General features: G+C 46.5%; 1 protein-coding gene across 21 annotated transcripts in view; it reads right to left on the reverse strand.

Moving 5' to 3' along the window:
- The window catches only part of CAMK2B (calcium/calmodulin dependent protein kinase II beta), a 453,822-nt gene that overhangs the window by 122,263 nt on the left and 307,647 nt on the right, over window positions 1-23,912 (reverse strand). For all 21 annotated transcript variants that reach the window (XM_030201732.1, XM_030201722.1, XM_030201730.1 and 18 more), the window contains one exon: window positions 16,235-16,277. In XM_030201732.1, the coding sequence (XP_030057592.1) occupies window positions 16,235-16,277 (43 nt within the window). The remainder of the gene's footprint in view (window positions 1-16,234; window positions 16,278-23,912) is intronic.

Consider the following 23,912-nt stretch of genomic DNA (forward strand, 5'->3'; position numbering starts at 1 on the left):
GAATGTGATTGACAAAATTGTTGAATGGATGAGACAGGTCAAAATGTCACTAAATGTTGCAAAGACAGAAATAATGTTTGTAGGTAAGACTCTGGACCTACCATTACCAGCAATGTTTGAATATCGGTAAAAAAGTGACAGAGAAGCCCTATATCTACAGTTTAGGCATCTTCCTAGATACCAGTCTAACAATTGCGCGTTGAGCAAGCTGAAAGATATGGTAACATCACATGATTTTTGGACGATTGTACAGAGCTTGATACTGACCAAGATTGTTTTCAACTTCCTATTCTGGGAATATCATCATCCTAAATCCAAGCTCTGCAGGTCATCCAAAACACAGCTGCGTGACTAATCATTGGAATCTCAAGGTCGGAAACACATTACCCCAACATTTAAAAAACTAAGCTGCCTCCCTGTGACATACAGAGTTAAATTCAAGACCCTGGGTCTGACTCATCATCGTACATTTGGGAATGTTCCAGTTTACCTTCGAAACACCCTGCACTCATACAAACTAAAATGAGTACTAAACTGAGATGTCCCATCAACTCTGTTTACCTCCCCCCCCCCCCCACACAAAATCATACAATTAGAAACAAAACTGCAAGCCTTCTCCATTGCTGCCCCATCCTTGTGGAATGCTCTACCCAGATACCTGAGATCATATGAAGACATTCGTAAATTCAAGCGTCTGCTAAAAATGCATCTGTTTGTCAAAGCCTTTTTGACTACATAAAAACTTATCAGATTGACTATTACAGGATTTTTTTTCTCTCTAACCTCCTGCTTTGCATTTCATTTGTTTGCTGTATGCTAAGACCAGGTTAATGGTCTCGCCTTAGCTTAATATACCTAGCGACTATTATACGTTCAAGACTATGTACATGGAAGCTGCTAATATACTTGTCGATTGTTATGTGTTCAAGACTATGTATGTGGATATTGTGAAGGCGGGATATAAATGTAGCAAATAAATAAATAAAATCTTCTTTTCCATGAGACTAATAGCTTGTAGGCTGACTCACAATGCATTCTCCTTCTTGTGGAGGAAAAACATAAGAATAGTCATACTGGGTCAAACCGATGGTCCATCTAACCCAGTATCCTGCTTCCAAGAGTGGCCAGTCCAGGTCGCAAGTACCTGGCAAAATCCCAAATAGAGTACAGACTCAATTATCTGATGTAAACAGGACCGACCAATCATCAGATAAGTAAAAACTCGGATAATACAGAAACACTGCATAAACCCTTTAAACAATGCATAAAGCGAATGCTACATACCTGTAGAAGGTATTCTCCGAGGACAGCAGGCTGATTGTTCTCACTGATGGGTTGACGTCCTCGGCAGCCCCCTCCATCGGAAAGTTTACTAGCAAAGGCCTTTGCTAGTCCTCGCGCGCCCATGCGCACCGCGCATGCGCGGCCGTCTTCCCGCCCGAAACCGGCTCGAGCCGGCCAGTCCAGTATGTAGCAAGACAATACACTTCAAGGGAAGACTCAACTCCAAAGGGGAGGCGGGCGGGTTTGTGAGAACAATCAGCCTGCTGTCCTCGGAGAATACCTTCTACAGGTATGTAGCATTCGCTTTCTCCGAGGACAAGCAGGCTGCTTGTTCTCACTGATGGGGTATCCCTAGCCCCCAGGCTCACTCAAAACAACAACCATGGTCAATTGGGCCTCGCAACGGCGAGGACATAAATGAGATTGACCTAAAAAATTTACCAACTAACTGAGAGTGCAGCCTGGAACAGAACAACAGGGCCCTCGGGGGTGGAGTTGGATCCTAAAGCCCAACAGGTTCTGAAGAACTGACTGCCCGAACCGACTATCGCGTCGGGTGTCCTGCTGCAGGCAGTAATGAGATGTGAATGTGTGGACAGATGACCACGTCGCAGCTTTGCAAATTTCTTCAATGGAGGCTGACTTCAAGTGGGCTACCGACGCAGCCATGGCTCTAACATTATGAGCCGTGACATGACCCTCAAGAGCCAGCCCCGCCTGGGCGTAAGTGAAGGAAATGCAATCTGCTAGCCAATTGGATATGTGCGTTTCCCTACAGCCACTCCCCTCCTATTGGGATCAAAAGAAACAAACAATTGGGCGGACTGTCTGTGGGGCTGTGTCCGCTCCAGGTAGAAGGTCAATGCTCTCTTGCAGTCCAATGTGTGCAGCTGACGTTCAGCAGGGCAGGAATGAGGACGGGGAAAGAATGTTGGCAAGACAATTGACTGGTTCAGATGGAACTCCGACACGACCTTTGGCAGGAACTTAGGGTGAGTGCGGAGGACTACTCTGTTATGATGAAATTTGGTGTAAGGAGCCTGGGCTACCAGGGCCTGAAGCTCACTGACTCTACGAGCTGAAGTAACTGCCACCAAGAAAATGACCTTCCAAGTCAAGTACTTCAGATGGCAGGAATTCAGTGGCTCGAAAGGAGGTTTCATCAGCTGGGTGAGAACGACATTGAGATCCCATGACACTGGAGGAGGCTTGACAGGGGGCTTTGACAAAAGCAACCTCTCATGAAGCGAACAACTAAAGGCTGTCCTGAGATCGGCTTACCTTCCACATGGTAATGGTATGCACTGATTGCACTAAGGTGAACCCTTACAGAGTTGGTCTTGAGACCAGACTCAGACAAGTGCAGAAGGTATTCAAGCAGGGTCTGTGTAGGACAAGAGTGAGGATCTAGGGCCTTGCTGTCACACCAGACGGCAAACCTCCTCCAATGAAGAAGTAACATCTCTTAGTGGAATCTTTCCTGGAAGCAAGCAAGATGCGGGAGACACCCTCTGACAGACCCAAAGAGGCAAAGTCTACGCCCTCAACATCCAGGCCGTAAGAGCCCAGCGACTGGAGGCTGGGATGCAGAAGTGCCCCTTCGTCCTGTGTGATGAGGGTCGGAAAACACTCCAATCTCCACGGTTCTTCGGAGGACAACTCAGAAGAAGAGGGAACCAGATCTGACGCGGCCAAAAAGGAGCAATCAGAATCATGGTGCCTTGGTCTTGCTTGAGTTTCAACAAAGTCTTCCCCACCAGAGGTATGGGAGGATAGCATACAGCAGACCCTCCCCCCAGTCCAGGAGGAAGGCATCCGATGCCAGTCTGCCGTGGGCCTGAAGCCTGGAACAGAACTGAGGGACTTTGTGGTTCACCATCGAGATGCGAAGAGATCTACCAATGGGGTGCCCCACACCTGAAAGATCTGTCGTACCACAGGGAATTGAGCGACCACTCGTGAGGTTGCATAATCCTGCTCAACCTGTCGGCCAGACTGTTGTTTACGCCTGCCAGATATGTGGCTTGAGCACCATGTCGTGACGGCGAGCCCAGAGCCACATGCTGATGGCTTCCTGACACAGGGGGCGAGATCCGGTGCCCCCCTGCTTGTTGACATAGTACATGGCAACCTGGTTGTCTGTCTGAATTTGGATAATTTGGTGGGACAGCCGATCTCTGAAAGCCTTCAGAGCGTTCCAGATCGCTCGTAACTCCAGAAGATTGATCTGCAGATCGCGTCCCTGGAGGGACCAGCTTCCTTGGGTGTGAAGCCCATCGACATGAGCTCCCCATCCCAGGAGGGACGCATCCGTGGTCAGCACCTTTTGTGGCTGAAGAATTTGGAAGGGACGTCCCAGAGTCAAATTGGAGCAAATCGTCCACCAATATAGGGATTTGAGAAAACTCGTGGACAGGTGGATCATGTCCTCTAGACCCCAGCGGCCTGATACCACTGGGGGCTAGGGTCCATTGAGCAGATCTCATGTGAAGGCGGGCCATGGGAGTCACATGAACTGTGGAGGCCATGTGGCCCAGCAATCTCAACATCTGCCGAGCTGTGATCTGCTGGGACGCTCGCACCCGCGAGACGAGGGACAACAAGTTGTTGGCCCTCGTCTCTGGGAGATAGGCGCGAGCCGTCCGAGAATCCAGCAGAGCTCCTATGAATTCGAGTCTCTGCATTGGGAGAAGATGGGACTTTGGATAATTTATCACAAACCCCAGTAGCTCCAGTAGGCGAATAGTCATCTGCATGGACTGCAGGGCTCCTGCCTCGGATGTGTTCTTCACCAGCCAATCGTTCGAGATATGGGAACACATGCACCCCCAGCCTGCGAAGTGCCGCTGCTACCACAGCTAGGCACTTTGTGAACACCCTGGGCGCAGAGGCGAGCCCAAAGGGTAGCACACAGTACTGGAAGTGGCGTGTGCCCAGCTGGAATCGCAGATACTGTCTGTGAGCTGGCAGTATCGGGATGTGAGTGTAGGCATCCTTCAAGTCCAGAGAGCTTAGCCAATCGTTTTGCTGAATCATGGGGAGGAGGGTGCCCAGGGAAAGCATCCTGAACTTTTCTTTTACGAGATATTTGTTCAGGGCCCTTAGGTCTAGGATGGGACGCATCCCCCCTGTTTTCTTTTCCACAAGGAAGTACCTGGAATAGAATCCAGCCCTTCCTGCCCGGGTGGCACGGGCTCGACCGCATTGGCGCTGAGAAGGGCGAGAGTTCCTCTGCAAGTACCTGCTTGTGCTGGAAGCTGTAAGACTGAGCTCCCGGTGGACAATTTGGAGGTTTTGAGGCCAAATTGAGGGTGTATCCCTGCCGGACTATTTGCAGAACCCACTGATCGGAGGTTATGAGAGGCCACCTTTGGTGAAAAGCTATCAACCTCCCTCCGACCGGCAGGTCGCCCGGCACTGACACTGGGATGTCGGCTATTGCTCTGCTGGAGCCAGTCAAAAGCTCGCCCCTTGCTTTTGCTGGGAGCCGCGGGGCCTTGCTGAGGCGCACGCTGCTGACGAGAGCGAGCGCGCTGGGGCTTAGCCTGGGCCGCAGGCTGTTGGGAAGGAGGAATTGTACCTACGCTTACCAGAAGCATAGGGACCAGTCTTCCTTCCCCCGAAAAATCTTCTACCTGTAGAGGTAGATGCTGAAGGCTGCCGGCGGGAGAACTTGTCGAATGCGGTGTCCCGCTGGTGGAGAGACTCTACCACCTGCTCGACTTTTTCCCCAAAAATGTTGTCCGCACGGCAAGGCGAGTCCGCAATCCGCTGCTGGATTCTATTCTCCAGGTCGGCGGCACGCAGCCAGGAGAGCCTGCGCATCACCACACCCTTGAGCAGCGGCCCTGGACGCAACATCAAAAGTTTCATAAACTCCTCTGGCCAGGAATTTTCTGCACGCCTTCAGCTGCCTGACCACCTCCTGAAAAGGCTTGGCTTGCTCAGGGGAAGAGCATCAACCAAGCCCGCCAACTGCCGCACTTGTTCCGCATGTGTATGCTCGTGTAGAGCTGGTAAGACCTTGGATCTTGGCCACGAGCATAGAAGAATGGTAGGCCTTCCTCCCAAGGAGGTCTAAGGTCTAGGGTCTTTGCCCGGGGGGCGCCGAAGCATGCTCCCTAGAACTCTTAGCTTTCTTTAGGGCCAAATCCACAACTCCAGAGTCATGAGGCAACTGAGTGCGCATCAGCTCTGGGTCCCCATGGATCCGGTACTGGGGGACCGATCTTCTTGGGAATGTGGGGATTATTAATGGCTTGGTCCAGTTCGCAAGCAATGTCTTTTTCAGGACTGGTGCACGGGAACAGTGGACGCTTCCCTTAGGTGGAGAAGGATAGTCCAGGAGCTCAAACATTTCCAGCCCTGGGCTCGTCCTCCACAACCACTGGGAAGGGGATGGCCCATAGACATCCTCCCGGACAAGGAAGCGGAAAGACAGACTCTCAGGAGGAGAAAGCTGCCTTTCAGAGGAGGGAGTGGGATCAGAAGGAAGACCCTCAGACCCTCGTCCGAGAAATATCTGGGGTCTTCTTCGTCCTCCCACGAGGCCTCACCCTCGGTGTCAGACACAAGTTCACGGACCTGTGTCTGCAACCTCGCCCGGCTCGACTCCGTGGAGCCACGTCCACGATGGGGGCATCGAGAGGTAGACTCCCTCGCCCGCATCGGCGAAGCTCCCTCCGCCGACGTAGTCGGGGAGCCTTCCTGGGAGGTGGCCGCTGTCGGCACCGCACGCGGTACCGACGTCGGGGACCTCAACCTGGGCGATGGACCAGCCGGCGCCACGCTCGACGGTACCGGAGGCGCAAGCACCGCCGGTACCGGAGGGGTAGGGCGCAACAGCTCTCCCAGAATCTCTGGGAGAACGGCCCGGAGGCTCTCGTTCAGAGTGGCTGCAGAAAAAGGCTGAGAGGTCGATGCAGGCGTCGACGTCAGAACCTGTTCCGGGCGAGGAGGCTGTTCCGGGCTGTCCAGAGTGGAGCGCATCGACACCTCCTGAACAGAGGGTGAGCGGTCCTCTCGGTGCCGATGCCTGCTGGGTGCCGAATCCCTCGGCGACCCAGAGCTCTCGGTGCCGACATGGGGAGGAGACCGGTGTCGATGCTTCTTCGACTTCTTCCGAAGCATGTCACCGGAGCTCCCCGGCACCGACGAGGAGGACGTAGAATCCATCCGTCGCTTCCTCGGGGCCGAGACCGAAGAGGGTCGATCCCGGGGGGGCTGTACCGCAGGAGCCCTCAGGGTAGGAGGAGACCCACCCGAAGGCTCACCGCCACCAGCAGGGGAATGGACAGCCCTCACCTGCACTCCTGACGATGCACCTCCGTCCGACGACATCAGCAGACGAAGTCTCGGTACCACCGACGTCGATGCAGTCGCCCGATGCCTCAGCGCCGATGCAGAGGTCCGATGCTTCGATGCAGTCGATGGAGCGGCAGCCAGGAAGATGGTCCGGACGCTGACGACGTCGATGCACTCGATGCCTCCGGTGCCGATGTCGACGAAGAGCCCGAGAACAAAACGTTCCACTGGGCTAATCTCGCTACCTGAGCCCGCCTTTGTAACAGGGAACACAGACTGCAGTTCTGAGGGCGGTGCTGGGCCCCTAGACACTGAAGACACGCAGAGTGCCTATCAGTGAGCGAGATTACCCAGGCGCACTGGGTGCACTTCTTGAAGCCGCTGGAAGGCTTCGATGTCATGGGCGGAAAAATCACGCCGGCGAAATCAAAGGCCGAAATGGCGAAAATTGAAAGCACCCAAAATTTAAAGGGAGAAAAATCTCGACCGAGGCCAAACTAGCCTACCCCCGACAACGAAAGAAAACTTACGGTGCAAAAGTTGAGAAAATTACGGGAAGGGCAGAAAAAAACCCGAAGGGGTCTTCCGGAACTTTTTAAAGAAAAAACAAGGAAAAAACTCGTCGAAAAGGACGCGCGAGGTCGACTCTCTGGGGCACGAACGGCGTAACCACGGACCGTACCCGAGCGCGGACGAAAGAAGACTGGCCGGCTCGAGCCGGTTTCGGGCGGGAAGACGGCCGCGCATGTCTGCGGTGCGCATGGGCGCGCGATGGACTAGCAAGGCCTTTGCTAGTAACTTTTCCGATGGAGGGGGCTGCCGAGACGTCAACCCATCAGTGAGAACAAGCAGCCTGCTTGTCCTCGGAGAAAAAAAGGTATAGAGTTCCTGATTTTTCAAAATTGTTCTAAAACAAAGATTTTTAATATAATAATGTGATGATGTTACGGGAGGGTCTGTAGGATATGTTGGATGGTCGAATTAGCGAAGATCAGATAATCGAGACTGTACTGTTGTAGCAAGATTCCATGCTACCAATCTCAGGACAATGCAGTGGCTTCCCCCATGCCTGTCTCAATAGCAGACTATTGGACTTTTCCTCCAGGAACTTGTCCAAACCTTTTTTAACCCAGATATGCTAATTGCTGTAATCACATTCTCTGACAAACAGTTACAGAGTTTAACTATTCGGTGAGTGAAAAAATATTTTCTCCTGTTCATTTTAAAGTATTACCATATTAACTTCATTGAGTGTCGCTTAGTCTTTGTACTTTTTAAAAGAGTAAAAGAATCAAATTCACTTTTATCCATTCTACACTACACAAGATTTGTAGACTTCTATCACATTCCCCCTCAGCTTCACTATACTGTACCTGTGGGTGTTGCCTGGGTTAGCTCTCTCTCTCTCTCTCTGTGCTGGCTGCTTCCAGCATGACTCTAATTGCTTCACTACACTACACCTGGGTGTAGGAAGCCTCTCTGTGTTTCACTGTGCTTTCTGCCTGCTCTGTGGTTTGTGCCTGAACAGCCTCCATAGTTACTTAGAGATTGCTGCATCTGCGCCTCAGGTGTTGAAGGGCTTTATTAAGCACTTAGAGACTGCAGCCTTTGCCTTTGCATCGTCTAAGGTCCCTGGTATGTTAGAGTGCTCTGTGCACTGCTACATTGTCCAGTTCAGTGTGAGTTCTAGCTTGTTACTAGTTAGCTTGGGCACAGCTTAGCTTGTTAGCCTGTGTACAGCTTTACTAGTTCTCCTGTGTTTGCTCAGTGTGAGTTCCTAGCGTATGACTAGTTAGCTTGGGCACAGCTTTGCTTGTTAGCCTGTGTACAGCTTTACTAGTTCTCCTGTGTTTGCTTAGTGTGAGTTTTTCTAGCGTATGACTGGTTAGCTTGGGCATAGCTTTCCTGTTAGCTTGTGTACAGCTTACAAGTCTTCTTGTGTTTAGCTTTCTGGTTTTCCCGTGTGTGTTTTCTTTTGCTTCTCTGGAGCTTCAGCCCTAGTTCTGTCTGTTGCCAGTACTCCTTGTTACTGGAGCTCCAGCCACAGTCTTGCTCCTTGACCTGACCTCTGCCTGTACACAGATATTCTCTGCTTGCTCCTTGACCTGACCATTGCCTGAATCTGACTACTCTCTGCCCGCTGTCTGACCTGCCTACTGCCTGGACCCGGATACTCTCTGCCTGCGGTCAGTCCTGACTATTGCAGAACCCGGACATTCCCTGCCTGTCTGCCTTGCTTTCACCTAGGTGCCTGGGGGCACTTCTGTATCCTGACTCCTGTCGTTCCTGCCTGCTAGTTCCAGTTCCGATTTTCCTGTAAGCCCTGCCGCCCGCCCGAACCTGAGGGCTCAACCCTCGGGGAACGGTGGCTAAGCGTAGGTGAAGCCTAGGTCCAGTGTGTTCCTGTCCAGCAGTTCCGGTCCCGTGGGTTCCAGTCCAGCGGCTCCACTCCAGTGTGTTCCAGTCCAGCGGCCTCTACTCCAGTGTGCACCCTCCGGTGCATTCCAGGCCTGTGTATTCCTGTGCAGAACTCCAGTCCGGGGTTCCAGTCCAGTCTTGCCTCGTCTCTACCTTGAAAGGTGACTTGCCTCCACCTGCCGCTCCACGGTAGTGGCCCAAGGACTCACAGAACCCAGTGCTCCCGGTGAAGAAGCCTGACAGAATGCCAATGTCCTCGAGACGCGACATAAAAATTTGAAGGAGTTTTTTTTGTTTGACTTATGTACAGGATTTGAGTGAGATGTTGAGGCTGCATGTAGTTCCTGGACACAAACAATGCAATACATGTAAAACATGTGAACAAACTTTAGAATTTATGGAATTTGTTAATCCCTCACATAGGACATTTAAATTGCATTATGCCACTAATTGTACCTCTTTTGTGGTTTACCTAATTCAAAGTCCATGCAATAAAGTCTGTATTGGGAAAATTACCAGAGCTTTCAGAATCAGGATCAACGACCAAGAAATTGAATGCTCTGCTGGTCCCTCATTGTCTGCAAATGTCACATTGCCTTAAATGGTTTGTTACTGACCATATTCTGATGGACAAACAGGCTGGGGATAGGGGGGAAACATCTTTTGAGGCTGAAATAAAAATGGATTTATAAATTGAACATTTTGAGGCCTTCAGGTTTCAATACTTACATTGATTGAAGAGCATTTCTGTGATGTGTTTACACTGGTGTGCTTGGATTGGCTTTCAGCATCATGGCATCCTATTTATGGCTGGCACCATTTTGACTTTTTATAGCAGTGCTTGATGTATGTTGATAGCTACCAATGGGTTGCTTTAGCGCATCTATAAGTTTTTGCCATAAGTTTTAACCTACACAGACATCATATGAAAAATGCCATTGCCAGCCAGGATGCCACGCCGGTGGGACAACACTTTACAAAAACAGAACACTGTACTAGAGATTTTATGGTCAGAATCCTGAAAGGTAACTTTAAAACAATACAGGAACGTAAGACCTTTGAAGTCAGAATGATTAAATATTTTGACACCCACCAGACAGGACTTAACAGAGATCTGGGCTTTCTAGCCCATTATAAGCCATAAAATTGTAAATTGCACTGCTTTGTTTGACACTCTCCTGTCTCCATGCATATCCCCTTGTCTCACCCATCCACCTCCACCCCACCCTGTTAGATTGTCAATGAAATGCTTTGATGTCTCACTTACATATACTGTCATCTACCAAGATTTGCTTATTTCCGATCTGACGAAGAAGGGCAACCTTCGAAAGCTAATCAAGAAATGTACTAAGTTATGTCCAATAAAAAAGGTATCATCTTATTTTCTTTTTCATGTTTTATTTTGTTTTATTTCTATTGATTGCCATAAGTTTGAAACTCTTCATTTTTGCAGTGATTCTACTTATGTGTCATGTGGATGATATTGGAAGCTTTTCCTGATGAAGTGACTGGTGTGAAATGAGCAACTCCATATAGAATGATTCTATGCTTCTACACAAAAGATAAGTGTGGAACATAAGAAGACTACGGCTATTTAGAAATGTATTACAGCTATATGGACATTTCATGAATGTTGATGTTTTTGCACTATATTAAGAGGAGTTTTTATTTGACTGATGATGTACCTTTTGTAAGGCTACCCAGCACTTTGTTTAGCCACTGAAGTCTTTTTCTTCTCATTTATAATTTTTCTATACAGTGAATGGTGGAGTGATTTTTTTTTTGTTTAACTCACATATATGTCTTTACTTTTTGTATTTGCGTGGGTTTGGTAGCCATAATTTTGTTGCTGTTTTAATAGTATCCTTCAAGGATACCCCACTCCAAACCATACACTCTGCTGTTTTACCTTTAGACCACTAAAGAGATCATGCAAATCCTCTCAATTATTTGTTAACTTTGACCCAAGTAAACCCAGCTTCCTGATGTTCCTTATTTCAATGGATTTCCTACTGCAGTTTCTTCTGTTACTCTAGGATTAACTGAACCCCTGGGAACAAAAATAAGTGCAAAACATAGAGATTCATGCTATTGAGATGTAGGAGGAGCCAGCATTTTTAGTATACTGGTCCCCCAGACATCCCAGGAGAGTAATGGGGCACCCTAGAGGGCATTGTGCACTACATAAAAATGCTCCCAGGTACACATCTCATCTATGCTCCCTTATCTTGTCCCCTGAGCCCTCCAAAACTCATCCAAAATCCACTAGCCCCACTGTACACCACTATAATAGCCCTTATGGGTGAAGGGGGCACCTATATGTGGGTACAGTAGGTTCTTAGTGACATTGGGAGGAGTCACAGTTTCCACCACAATTGTGACAGGTAGAAGAAGATAACACTACACTACTCCGGGGACCTGCATGTTGCTCCAATAAACCTGGCTTTAACATCTGAGGCTATCACAGAGGCTGGTAAGTCATATTTTTAATCACATTTTTTTGGGGTGGGAGTGGGTCAGTGACTACTGGGGGGGGGGGGGTTGGGGGCTCACCCCTGATTCCCTCCAGTGGCCATCTGGTCATTTAGGGCACCTTTTTGTGCCTTATTCGCTATATTTATTTATTTATTTATTTATTTATTGTTCACTTATATCCCGCATTTTCCCACTCATGCAGGTACAATGTGGCTTACAAACATTAAATAAAATACAGAATAGGAAAACTTAGAAGAATATACAAGGAGTATGCAGGGGGAGAAGCATCTAACAGGGCGAACTAGCAGGTAGGAGCCAGGGAGGGTGCATCAAGCAGCGGTATAAAGTGAGGAGTAGGTCTTGGCAAAGAAGTAGGGTCTTCACAACAACTTCTGAAGAGGGCATGGTCCGCTTGAGTTTAAGGTGTTGCGGGAGAGAATTCCAGTGCTTAGGACTCCAATAGCGGAAAGATGAGGCGAAGATCCTCTTGTACTTGACACCCTTACAGTTTGGGAAGTGAAGGTGGAGGAAGGAACGAGCAGCAGGGTTCGCATTCCTGGGCAGGAGGTCGATCAAGGGGTGCATATACTCCGGGGCAAACCCATAGATAATTTTATGGGTCAAGGAGCAGAGTTTAAAGGCAATGCGCTCCTGAACAGGCAGCCAGTGTAATTTGAACTGTAAGGGTTCGGCATGTGCAAAGCGTTGCTCTCTCAGGATGAGTCTCGCAGCACTGTTCTGAACTGTTTGGAACTTTTTCAACAGAGAGGCCTGGCAGCCTACATAAATTCCGCTGCAATAGTCCAAGTGGGAGAGGACAAGCCAGTGGACAAGTGTGCGGAACAAATCTCTAGGAAGGAAGTATCTGATACGCCGAAGCCTCCACATGGCGTGAAACATTTTTTTGGTGACCAAGTGCACATGATTGTCCAGTTGGAGGTGTGTGTCCAGTTGCACTCCTAAAAGCCGCAGGCTTGTGGCAATCGGAAGGGACAGAGCCCAATACTGGGAGCACCGTGTCAGTTACTGGAGTGTGGATGGACGAGAGGATGAGACACTGTGTTTTGTCCTTGTTTAATTTGAAACGGAAGACCTGAGCCCAATGTTCTAAGGTGGAGAAGCAGGCATCAATGAGATGAACAATTTCTGACACGGTGGTGCGAAAGGGAATGTAGACTGTAATATCGTCGGCATAGATGAAAGGGTTAAGGTCCAGTTTTGCAAGAGCAGCAGCTATAGGTATCAACATAATATTGAATATATATAAACAGGTCTAGTTCAAAATGTCTTAGCTTTAGTCCTGGACGGTTTTGTTTTGTTCCATTATGGCTGAAAAATGTTCAAGTCTTAGGAATGCCAAAATCCCGCCCTTAACACGCCCCTAACATGCCCCCTTGAGATTTGGACGCGCTGCAGAAGAACAGCATAGAAAAACATCTGGAAAACTAGGTTTTGAAAATACTGATTTGGATGAAAATGTGCCCCCCCCCCCCCCCCCCACCAAATATCACATCTGACCCTGGATTCTATAAAGTTTGCCAAAAGTAAGATGCCCAAAATTGGGTATGATCCTCAGTTGCACACACAACTCAATTGGTTAACAAGCAATTAACAGACAATAATTGGATGCTATCAATTATTGGCATTAATTGGCATCAATTGAGAATTGTGCATGCACCTCCTTGAGTGCTATTCTATAACACAGGTTGCACATATCCATAATTATCAGTCTGCCGGGGTCAGGCCGCCAGCGCTGCAGTTCCCGGTCTCACCTGCCTGCCTCCTTGGCTATGGGCCCCCTGCATTCGAAGCGGCAGTCACAGATCGCCTCCCTTCGGGCCCTCCCTCCCTGTGTCCAGCCCTCGCGGAAACCGGAAGTACATCAGACGAGGGCGGGACACAAGGAGGGAAGGCCCGAAGAGAGGCGATCTGCGACTGCCGCCTTAAATGCAGGGGGCCCGGAGCCGTGGAGGCAGGCAGGTGAGACCGCAGATTGTAGCGGCGGGGGGAGTGATGGGGGGTGGGGGGGCGGAGGTGGGGCGGCCTTGCCCCGGGCCTGGCCTAGTCTCTTGGCAGCCCTGCATCTACCCCACAAAGTCAGTGAGATTCCATTTTAATCCTCTTATTTAATTACTAAGATACTTAATGTTTAAAACGTTCAAAAGCACCTCCAAGGTAGTTATTCCTAAAGTTATGAATTTAAATAAACCTGGGGTGCTTCTCTTTATCATAGTGCCAGGTAGATGTCACTGATACATGTATTGCATGGACAAGTGAAAAGCAGATCCTCTTTATAGCACCTAGCAAACAAACATATTGATAAATGTCAAGCATGAATACAGTCCAGATAGTTGAAAGTGGATCTTCATTAGCGCTCCATGCAGGTGTCACTGCTACATGTAAACCATGAATACAGCATAGATAGCTGAAGAGCAGACCTTCATCAAGAGCCTATGCAGGCATCACAGTGATATATATGAAGCATGAATTCAGCACGAACAGCTGGAGAAGGAATTCAGGGATGGAGTTATATACAAATAGGAGGGAGACCCTAAGTAGGACAGTTTTTAAAACACAATAATTTGTTAACACACAAGATATAAAATAGTTTAGGCACCAAAAAGAATGAGCTAAGCCTAAAGAAGAATTAAGAAGAGGCAAGAAACAGCCTCACTGGCATTCTGGCATTCAGCTAGTACAGAAATCGCCCTCTGCTCAATGTTATCTGACTTCTCAGTCTTTATGAACATTAGTCTCATCTGTATCCGAATTAGTCTAATGCATTTATCTGTCGGAGGAAACTCAAAACTAGTCTCCTTCAATATCATAAACTAGCAAATCAGCAGAGACCGGCAAGAGTGGGCCAGCAGAGAGCAGTGTGCTGGGGAGAGTTCTAGTGAAACGGAAACATGGGTTCCTCACCCAACTAAACTGCAGTATGTCACCAACTAGCGGTAATAGAAGGGGAATTGTATCTGAGTCCAAAACAGCTAAGGGACCTGAGTTTATCCTTGGAACTCTGCTTGTGATATTGTTTCTTACTATTGTATTTTGCTGTTGACCTGGGCCTCTCCATTTCACCCACCACCTTGATGACCAGGTCTTCGTTACAAGATCAACATCTGTCTGATCTTCAGGCCTCTCTCCCCCAGGGACAGCAGGATTTCACACCTGTGTTAGCTTACCCTTACTAGCTAGTTTCAGTCTCATGGTTTTAACAGTTGAAACATCAGGACCCAGCAGTCCATGAGGCACTATTTGGTTCAAATTGCCAGACAGAAGACTGCCAACACAGGAAACCGATACAGGTTTGCCAATCCCTCCCAGCTTAGGGGAAGACTGGGTAGAGAAAATGAGATCAGAGGTCTAGAGACAAGGTGCAGAGGGAGAGTCGGGAGAGGTGGGATACAGTTGGTGAGGCCCTATGTCAGAGCCAATTCTTTGTGGCTTGCTGTGATTTTTCCTAAAAGATGGAGCTTATGTTCTTTATGGTGACCTCACTGTGATTTATAGAACAGCTGCTGCTCTCTTGCACATGAAAATCAATGAGTCTGGTCTCTAACAAGTGTTAGTGCACTGTGCATCACCAACACTAAAATAGCATTGGCAACACTGCCATCAGATGCTAAAATGTATGCTATGATACTGTATCGTATTGTTGCTTTCAGTAATCCTCCTTGAACAGCCCTTCAGATATATATATATATATATATATATATGCTAATAAACTAAATTCAAAATACAGTAGTGACAAGGGACTGATTTATCAGAGAAGCACACACTGCACTCATAACACTGAGAAAGGGATGACTTAACAGAGAAACACACACTGCACTGATAACAGAGAAGCACACACTACACTGATAACACTGAAAAGGTGCCAGTTGACCAGAAATGTACACACAGCCTGGGAGGATACTTCACGAAATCATAAAAGGGAACGCATAAGGCAATTGGAGACTCAAACATCACTCAGCAGGACTGCAGCTGGCATTACTGCTGTGCTGCCTGGACCTTGAAGGTCATGATCACTGCCTCTGGCACAGCAGGAATCCAGTCTCTGCAGTCACCTTCACAGCCCCTGATCTATGACTAAATCTGTGAAACCTTTCTCTACTAACAGTTCTTCTGTTCCCATTTCTGAGATTACCAGTTGGGGAAAACTAACTAAATAAATAAAGCCTGTGTAGTCACATCTACCACATCCTGCCTCAAATATTATTTGTGTGGAACTTGCGAAAATTAAACTGGCTTTGAAGACAACCATGGCTTCTTAGCAGACTGCTGTGCTCTCATCTGGCCCACGTTATTGTTGACAGGATTAGCCTGCTCTGGTTTTGCATCTTCATTGCATAAATGGACTTGTATTTTCTTCTTAGGAAATCAGATCTACAAGCCCAAAGATGCAATGAGCAAAATCAAAGCTAACCCAGTTCATATGGGAGTACTAGCAGTGCGCCAACATAAAAGGCCCTCATGAATCTAAGCACAGCTTACACTATACTATGTGAGCTTAGTACTACTATTCTCTTACTGGCACACCAGGCTTTCAGCCTCAATAGGAATCTCATTTCCTTAGGATGCCAGGACAGTCAACTAACCAGGAAAATGTTTCTGCAGTGCTAAGGCTTACTGGAAGTGTGCACAAACGTGAGATACCATTTGTTTAATGGTGCTCCACTCACAATATAGTGTTCACATGACAATGACTACATCACTCTCTGCTTTGAATAACAGTTGAAACTTAACTTACCTGAGAAATTTCGTGTGGCCAGCATAGTCGTGAGAATGGCTCCCTAGAACAGAATGAGACTTCAGTCAGAATTTAAAATGTCAGAATTTATGTCACGTAAAAAAAAAAAAAAGATTATAGGAGGCATGGGCATGATTCTGGGTGTATACGTGCCACTCTGTGTGCATTCATATAGCTATTTGCCTTATGTCACTGTCTACACATGTCACATATACATGTGCCTGTCTGTCTCTGCAAGCCCATCTATTCATATAGAAGTATATAAGTACATAAGTATTGCCATACTGGGAAAGACCAAAGGTCCATCAAGCCCAGCATCCTGTTTCCAACAGTGGCCAATCCAGGTCAGAAATACCTGGCAAGATCCCAAAAAAGTACAAAACATTCTACAAAACACTATCCCAGAAATAGTGGATTTTCCCCAAGTCCATTTAATAATGGTCTATGGACTTTTTCTTTAGGAAGCCATCCAAACCTTTTTTAAACTCCGCTAAGCTAACCGCCTTTACCACATTCTCTGGCAACGAATTCCAGAGTTTAATTACACGTTGAGTGGGGAAAATGTTTCTCAGATTCATTTTAAATTTACTACTTTGTAGCTTCATTGCATGCCCCCAAAGTATTTTTGGAAAGCGTAAACAAACACTTCACATCTACCCGTTCCACTCCACTCATTATTTTATAGACCTCTATCATATCTCCCCTCAGCCGCCTTTTCTTCAAGCTGAAGAGCCCTAGCCCCTTTAGCCTTTCCTCATAGGGAAGTCGTCCCATCCCCTTTATCATTTTCGTTGCCCGAATGCGTCTGACTGTGTATGCCCATTTTAACAGTTGGCTATACTCCACTATCTCATGCTGTGACTGTCACCCTCTCATCATTAAGTTTCAAATTCACCCTTCTTGTTACCCACTTTTGGTTTAAGAAGTAGCTCTCTATATTTTCCATTGTATTGTCTGTTTTAGTCACTTGTTTTTCCTTGTTTGCTTATTTAACTTTATGAATAGTGTTTTTTTGTTTTTCAAATTCTATTGCTTCTTTTCCCTCATGTGCTGCTGGATTCTCATTCATGCCTTCTATTCACTGGAGTGCTTGTCCAAGGCTAAGGATGGAGATTGACTGTGAATGACTGCTTTTGTACTTCAATAATTTGAGCATTTGGGTCCACAGATGCTGTTAAGTATGTCTGAAGGCCTATGATAACTATTTCTAGAAAGGCCCTCTAGGAGTGTGATTGAGTGTATAGAAAGTTGCCAGTCCACCTTAACAACACTTCTTCACAAAACCATGCTAAGAAACCAGGTCCTGCAGAACACAGAGGACATGGGGCCAGATGCACTAAACAATCATTAGAGCCCTTCCCTTACCAATTCCCTTAGCGAATCGGTAAGGAACGGGCATGCATTAAGGAGAGGGAATGCAAATGAGCTGCTCATTGTAGCTCACTTGTATTCTCTATTCCATTGTTAAACAGTCGGCCAATCGGCCGGTCGAGCATGCGCAGAGTAGTTAGCAGTTAGCTTAGCAGGGTTTTAAAAAGGTTTGGATAATTTCCTGAAAGAAAAGTCCATAAGCCATTATTAAAGAGGAAGTGACATCATTGACTGGCATGGCATTCTGAGGCCATAAAGTAGAGGATGCAGAATAACGGCTGGATGAACCGAAGAGGCATTGGGGACCTTAGATAATTTATTTATTATTTATTTATTGCATTTGTATCCCACATTTTCCCACCTCTTTGCAGGCTCAATGTGGCTTACAATATATCATGAATAATGGAACTATATAATGAAATAGACATTTAGTATTATGGAAAGAACTTGGATAGCATGATAATGAAAAAGCATGATATTAGTATAACAAGGAAGTATTATAAGACAGTACTGGATATGTATGGAGGAGTTCACATTTGTTGATCTTTGTGGTATGCCTTGTTAAAGAGATGGGTCTTCAGTAGTTTGTGGAAATTAGTTAGTTCATAGATCGTTTTTAAGTTGTGCGGCAGCGCATTCCAGAATTGTGTACTCAAGTAGGAAAAGGTTGACGCATGCGTTAGTTTGTATTTTAGACCTTTGCAGTTGTGGAAGTGAAGGATGAGAAATGTACGTGATGATTTTTTAGCATTCCTTGGTGGTAAGTCTATCAGATCTGACATGTAGGCAGGGGCATCTCCATGAATAATTTTGTAACTAGGGTACATATTTTGAATGTGATGCGTTCTTTAAGTGGAAGCCAGTGTAGCTTTTCTCGTAGAAGTTTAGCACTTTCATATTTTGTTTTACCGAATATGAGTCTCGCTGCAGTGTTCTGGGCTGTCTGAAGTTTCTTGATTATCTGCTCTTTGCAGCCAGCATAGAGTGCGTTGCAATAGTCTAGATGGCTGAGTACCATTGATTGTACTAGGTTACGGAAGACGGTCCTTGGGAAGAAAGGTTTTATTCTTTTTAATTGCCACATTGAGTGGAACATCTTCTTGGTTGTGTTTTTCGTGTGGTTTTCAAGTATTAGGTGTCTATCAATGGTAACTCCCAAGAATTTTTAGGGTGTCCGATATTGGAAGATTCAGTTTTGGTGTGTTAATGGTGGTGAATTTGTTCGTGTTATGTGGAGAGGTGAGTACTAGGCATTGGGTTTTTTCTGCATTAAGTTTCAGCTAAAATGCATCCGCCCATGAATGCATGATATGTAGACTTTGGTTGATGTCATTGGAAATTTCCTTTAAATTTTGTTTAAATGGGATGTAGATCGTTACGTCGTCTGCGTATATGTATGGATTGAGGTTTTGGTTAGATAGTAGTTTGGCCAAGGGTATCATCATTAAGTTGAATAAGGTCAGTGAGAGGGGGGATCCCTGTGGAACCCTGCATTCAGGTATCCATGTGGCTGATGTAGTCGAATTTGATGTCACTTGATATGATCATGTGGTTAGGAACCCTTTGAACCAATTGAGAACGTTACCTCCAATTCCGAAGTACTCGAGGATATGTAGTAGTATTCCATGATCCACCATGTCAAAGGCGCTGGACATGTCAAATTGTAGAAGTAGTATGTTCTTGCCAGTTGTTATCATTTGTTTGAATTTTGTCATTAGAGTAACTAGTACTGTTTCAGTGCTGTGGTTAGACCGAAATCCTGATTGGGAATCGTGTAGTATTGAGAATTTGTCTAAGTAGTTTGTAAGTTGTTTGGTGACCAACCCTTCCGTTATTTTGGTTATTGAGGGAATGGATGCTACTGGTCTATAGTTAGTTAGTTCACTTGCACTTTTCTTTGCATCTTTGGGTATGGGGGTGAGTAGAATGTTTCCTTTCTCCTTCGGGAAGAGTTCTTTTTGTAACATATAGTTCAAGTGGTTCGTAAGATCTACTATAAATTGTTGAGGGGCAGATGCCATTAGGTTGTTTGGGCATGTGTATAATTTGCAATGTGATTTGGCAAATCTTTTGAGTGTTTGGGAAATGGGATCCTCCGATAGTATCTCAAAGTTGGTCCAGGTTCTGTCTGCTGGGTATGCACCAGGGTCTGGGTCTAGACAGTCGAGGAGTTCAGCATAATCGATGGTACTGACAGGTATTTTAAGTCGTAGTTGAACGATTTTCTCATTGAAATATTTTGCAAGATTGTCTGCTCCTGGTGTATCTTTGTTGTTGGTTGTAACTGGTGTGATATCTAATAGCTTGTTCACGAGTTGGAAGAGTTTATGTGTGTCCTTGTAGTTTGGTCCAATTTCAGTTTTGTAATATAATCTTTTGGTTTGTCTTATGGTATATTTATATTTTCTTTGTAGTTGTTTCCAGGCGTTAAGTATAAGGTCGTCTTTCTTTTTGTTCCACGCTCGTTCTAACCTTCTAACTTGTGTTTTTAGTTTTTTCAGTTCTTCATTGAACCATGGTGTTGAGCTCTTTCTGTGTGAGGTTCTGGTTTTAATTGGGGCAATGTTGTCTAATATTGCTCTGCATCTATCGTCCCATTCTAGGGGGAATTGGTTTGTGTCTGCCTTTATTGTCCATCCGTTGTGGTATATCTGTTGCCAGAATGTTACCGGGTCTATTTTGCCTCTTGTGGAATAGGTTTTACGTTTTTGTTTGTTAATTGATTCTTTCATTCGCCATTGGAGGGAGATGTGTGCTTTATAATGGTCTGACCACTCCTAGGCCAGCTCACGGATAATCTTTGACAAATTGGAGGATTTGGAGAATCAGAGTTGCTGCCACAACCTGTGATTTCATAGGATTCCACAGACTCCTACATACAATAATTGTGAAGAGGTAGTACAAAATATTGTTAGCACTTTGCTCAGTGACAATCAACAAATGATGTTGTCAGAACAGATCTGCTTCAAATGGGCTCATAGAGCCCTAGGGGACCCATGAAATAACAAGCCCAAAGACATAATTGCCTGCTTTTGTGATTACAAGATAAAGGAGCAGGTATTACATAAGGCTCGCTCCAAGAACCAGATAGTCTGGGACTTCTACCAGGTGGAAATATACCGAGATCTGGCGGGGGATAGAGCTTCGGCCATTAACTCAATATTTGCTATCACATGACATTCTCTACAGATGGAAACATCCCTTTGCTTTGCTGTTTTACAGCGATGGCAAGCTGCACCAAGTGTGCTCTATGCAGGAGGGGTGCGAGTTATTTCCTGATCTGGTGGAGGTCCCACGTACCTTAGTGCTAAACAGGCAGCAGGGCCAAAAGCTACACCTAAATGACAACAGGTCCCCAATAACAAGTGTTTAAAATGACAGCATTCGGATACTGCTCTCCAGGGACAGCAGATAATGTGTTAGATCTTATCTATACTTAGGGTTAGATCTTATCTATACTTTTTGACCACAGCCCCTTTTTTGGCTATTATAACTTATCTGCAACTCCATGAGAACATTTTTTTCTAGCTTTCATAAGAACAGGATGACCTTATTTACTGTTTATTGAAATTGACACTGGGATTTTGCATTTTGCTACAGTTTTCAGATTCTCTCTTATTACTATTCTGTAGCAATACTTTAGAATATTGTATAATGGGGGTTGCAGGATGAAACTCTTCCTTCCGGGATGTATCAATCATTTTGAATGAGCATAGTTACTTCTTGGTTTCTAGGAGGGGGGAGGATGGTGGATGAGGTTCTGATGGTCTGTGTGCACTGTTTGGATAGGTATGAAACACCTTATAGTATATAGGGGCGATGTGCTCAACATATTTCTATCATATACTTGGTGGCTATCAGGTGAATTTTCGAAAGAGAATGGCGTCCATCTTCCAACACAAATCGGGAGATGGGCATTCTTCTCTCAGGGTCACCCAAATCGGCATAATCGAAAACCGATTTTGGGTGTCCTCAACTGCTTTCCGTCGCGGGGACGACCAAAATTCGCAGGGGCGTGTCGGCACCGTACCGAAGGCGGGACTGGGGCGTGATTAAGAGATGGGCGTCCTCGGCCGATAATGGAAAAAAAAAGGGCATCCCTGACGAGCATTTGGCCGACTTTACTTGGTCCATTTTTTTTCACGACCAAGCCTCGAAAAGGTGCCCGAACTGACCAGATAGCCACTGGAGGGGAAACTGGGGATGACCTCCCCCTAATCCACTCCCCAGTGGTCACCAACCACCTCCCACCCCCCCAAAAATTGTTTAAAAAACATTTTTGCCAGCCTCTATGCCAGCCTCAAATGTCATACCCAGCTCCATCACAGCAGTATGCAGGTCCCTGGAGCAGTTTTTAGTGGGTGCAGTGCACTTCATGCAGGCGGACCCAGGCCCAACCTCCCTACCTCTTACACTTGTGGTGGTAAATGTTGAGCCCTCCAAACCCCCCCAAAACCCACTGTACCCACATGTAGGTGCCCCCCCCTTCACCCATAAGGGCTATGGTAGTGGTGTACAGTTGTGGGGAGTGGGTTTGGGGGGGGTTTTGGAGGGCTCAGCAACAAAGATAAGGGAGCTATGCACCTGGGAGCAATTTGTGAAGTCCACTGCAGTGCCCCCTAGGGTGCCCAGTTGGTGTCCTGGCATGTGAGGGGGACTAGTGCACTACGAATGCTGGCTCATCCCACGACCAAATGGCTTGGATTTGGTCATTTTTGAGATGGGCGTCCTCGGTTTCCATTATCGTTGAAAACCAGGGACGGCCATCTCAAAAACTACCTAAGGATGATCATCTCTAAGGTCGACCTAAATTTCATGATTTGGGCATCTCCGACCGTATTATCAAAACAAAAGATGAACGCCCATCTTGTTTCGATAATACGGGTTGCCCCGCCCCTTTACAGGGCCGTCCTGCGAGGACGCCCTCATGACAACTTGGGCACCCCATTCCATTATACCCCTCCACATGGTTCAATTATATTGTGTAACCCATTACGTGCATGGGCTGAATTCTTCACAGAAACACCAGCTTATGTTCACAGTACTGGTGTGCTTGAAAGCGGACATGGCCCTGATAGAGGTGGTAGATATCTTTTAATTATCGTAACATTGGGGACTACTATTATACAATTGTGAATGTTTATGCTCCTAATGGGTCTCACTTTTACTTATGCATCTGGAGGGTGAGCTTTTAATGGGAGGTAACTTTAACCTGACTTTGGTTCATAATATGGATAATTCAAAGGGGGGGGGGGGGGCAGGGGAGTGTGCTACACCCAGAGTGCTAGAGAGCATTTTAAGGGTTTTGTAGCCCGTTGGGATTTGATGGATATTTGGAGGCACTTCAATCCCTCTCAGCGAGATTATACATATTATTTCCAAGTTCAGACTCAGAATTTGGAACTCAGTCTGACGTCCTGCGCGTTGTACGTGCAGGACGTCAGACTCAGAAGAACAGGAAGCATTGCAACTTGCAGCCTGCATGGAAGAGAGGACCTCGGCTGGCGGGGGGTTGGGGTCCCCCGCCAGCAAAGGTAAGTGACAGCAGCGGGGGAGGGTTGGCGGCGGTGGGAGGGGGTGGAGAGTGTCGTTGGTGGCGAGGGGGGGGGTCTGGCAGTGGCGGGGGGGGGGGTCCGGAAATGGCGGGGGGATCGGTGGCGCCGCGGGTGGGGGGCTAAAATGTGCCCCCTCCCTCTGGCTCTGGCCCCCCCTACCGCCAGAGTCCAGATACGCCCCTGCTACCATACTACAGATTTTACAGCAAATTCTTCAAGTGTTTTAAGCGGCTTCGACGTTGGCTCCAGAACATTTAGTACAGGAACAGTGCTGGGTAGACTTCTATGGTCTGTGCTCTGAGAAAGGCAAGGACAAATCAAACTCGGGTATGCATATAAAAGTATCACATACCATGTAAATGAGTTTATCTTGTTGGGCAGACTGGATGGACCGTTCAGGTCTTTATCTGCTGTCATTTACTATGATACTATGTAAAGAAGTGGGCTTTAAGTAAACTTCTAAATGGCATATAATCGACCAAGTGTCTGATATACTTGGGTAATAAATTCCAGAGTTTGGTACTTTGGTAAGAAAAATTAGAATTATGGATAATTTTGTAGCATAAGATTTTACAACTTGGGAAATATAATATTAGATATTTTCTAGATGATAAGGTGGCATTTTCATGGTGATAACATGGTAAGACGGTAAGATACCATAAAGAATCTGATGAACCAGAACACAGAGCTTAAATGAAATTCTTTCACTTATAGGTAACCAATGTAGATCCTTAAGAAAAGGAGATGCTTTA

This window comes from Microcaecilia unicolor, chromosome 4, assembly GCF_901765095.1.
Source record: "Microcaecilia unicolor chromosome 4, aMicUni1.1, whole genome shotgun sequence".
Lineage (NCBI taxonomy): Eukaryota > Metazoa > Chordata > Amphibia > Gymnophiona > Siphonopidae > Microcaecilia > Microcaecilia unicolor.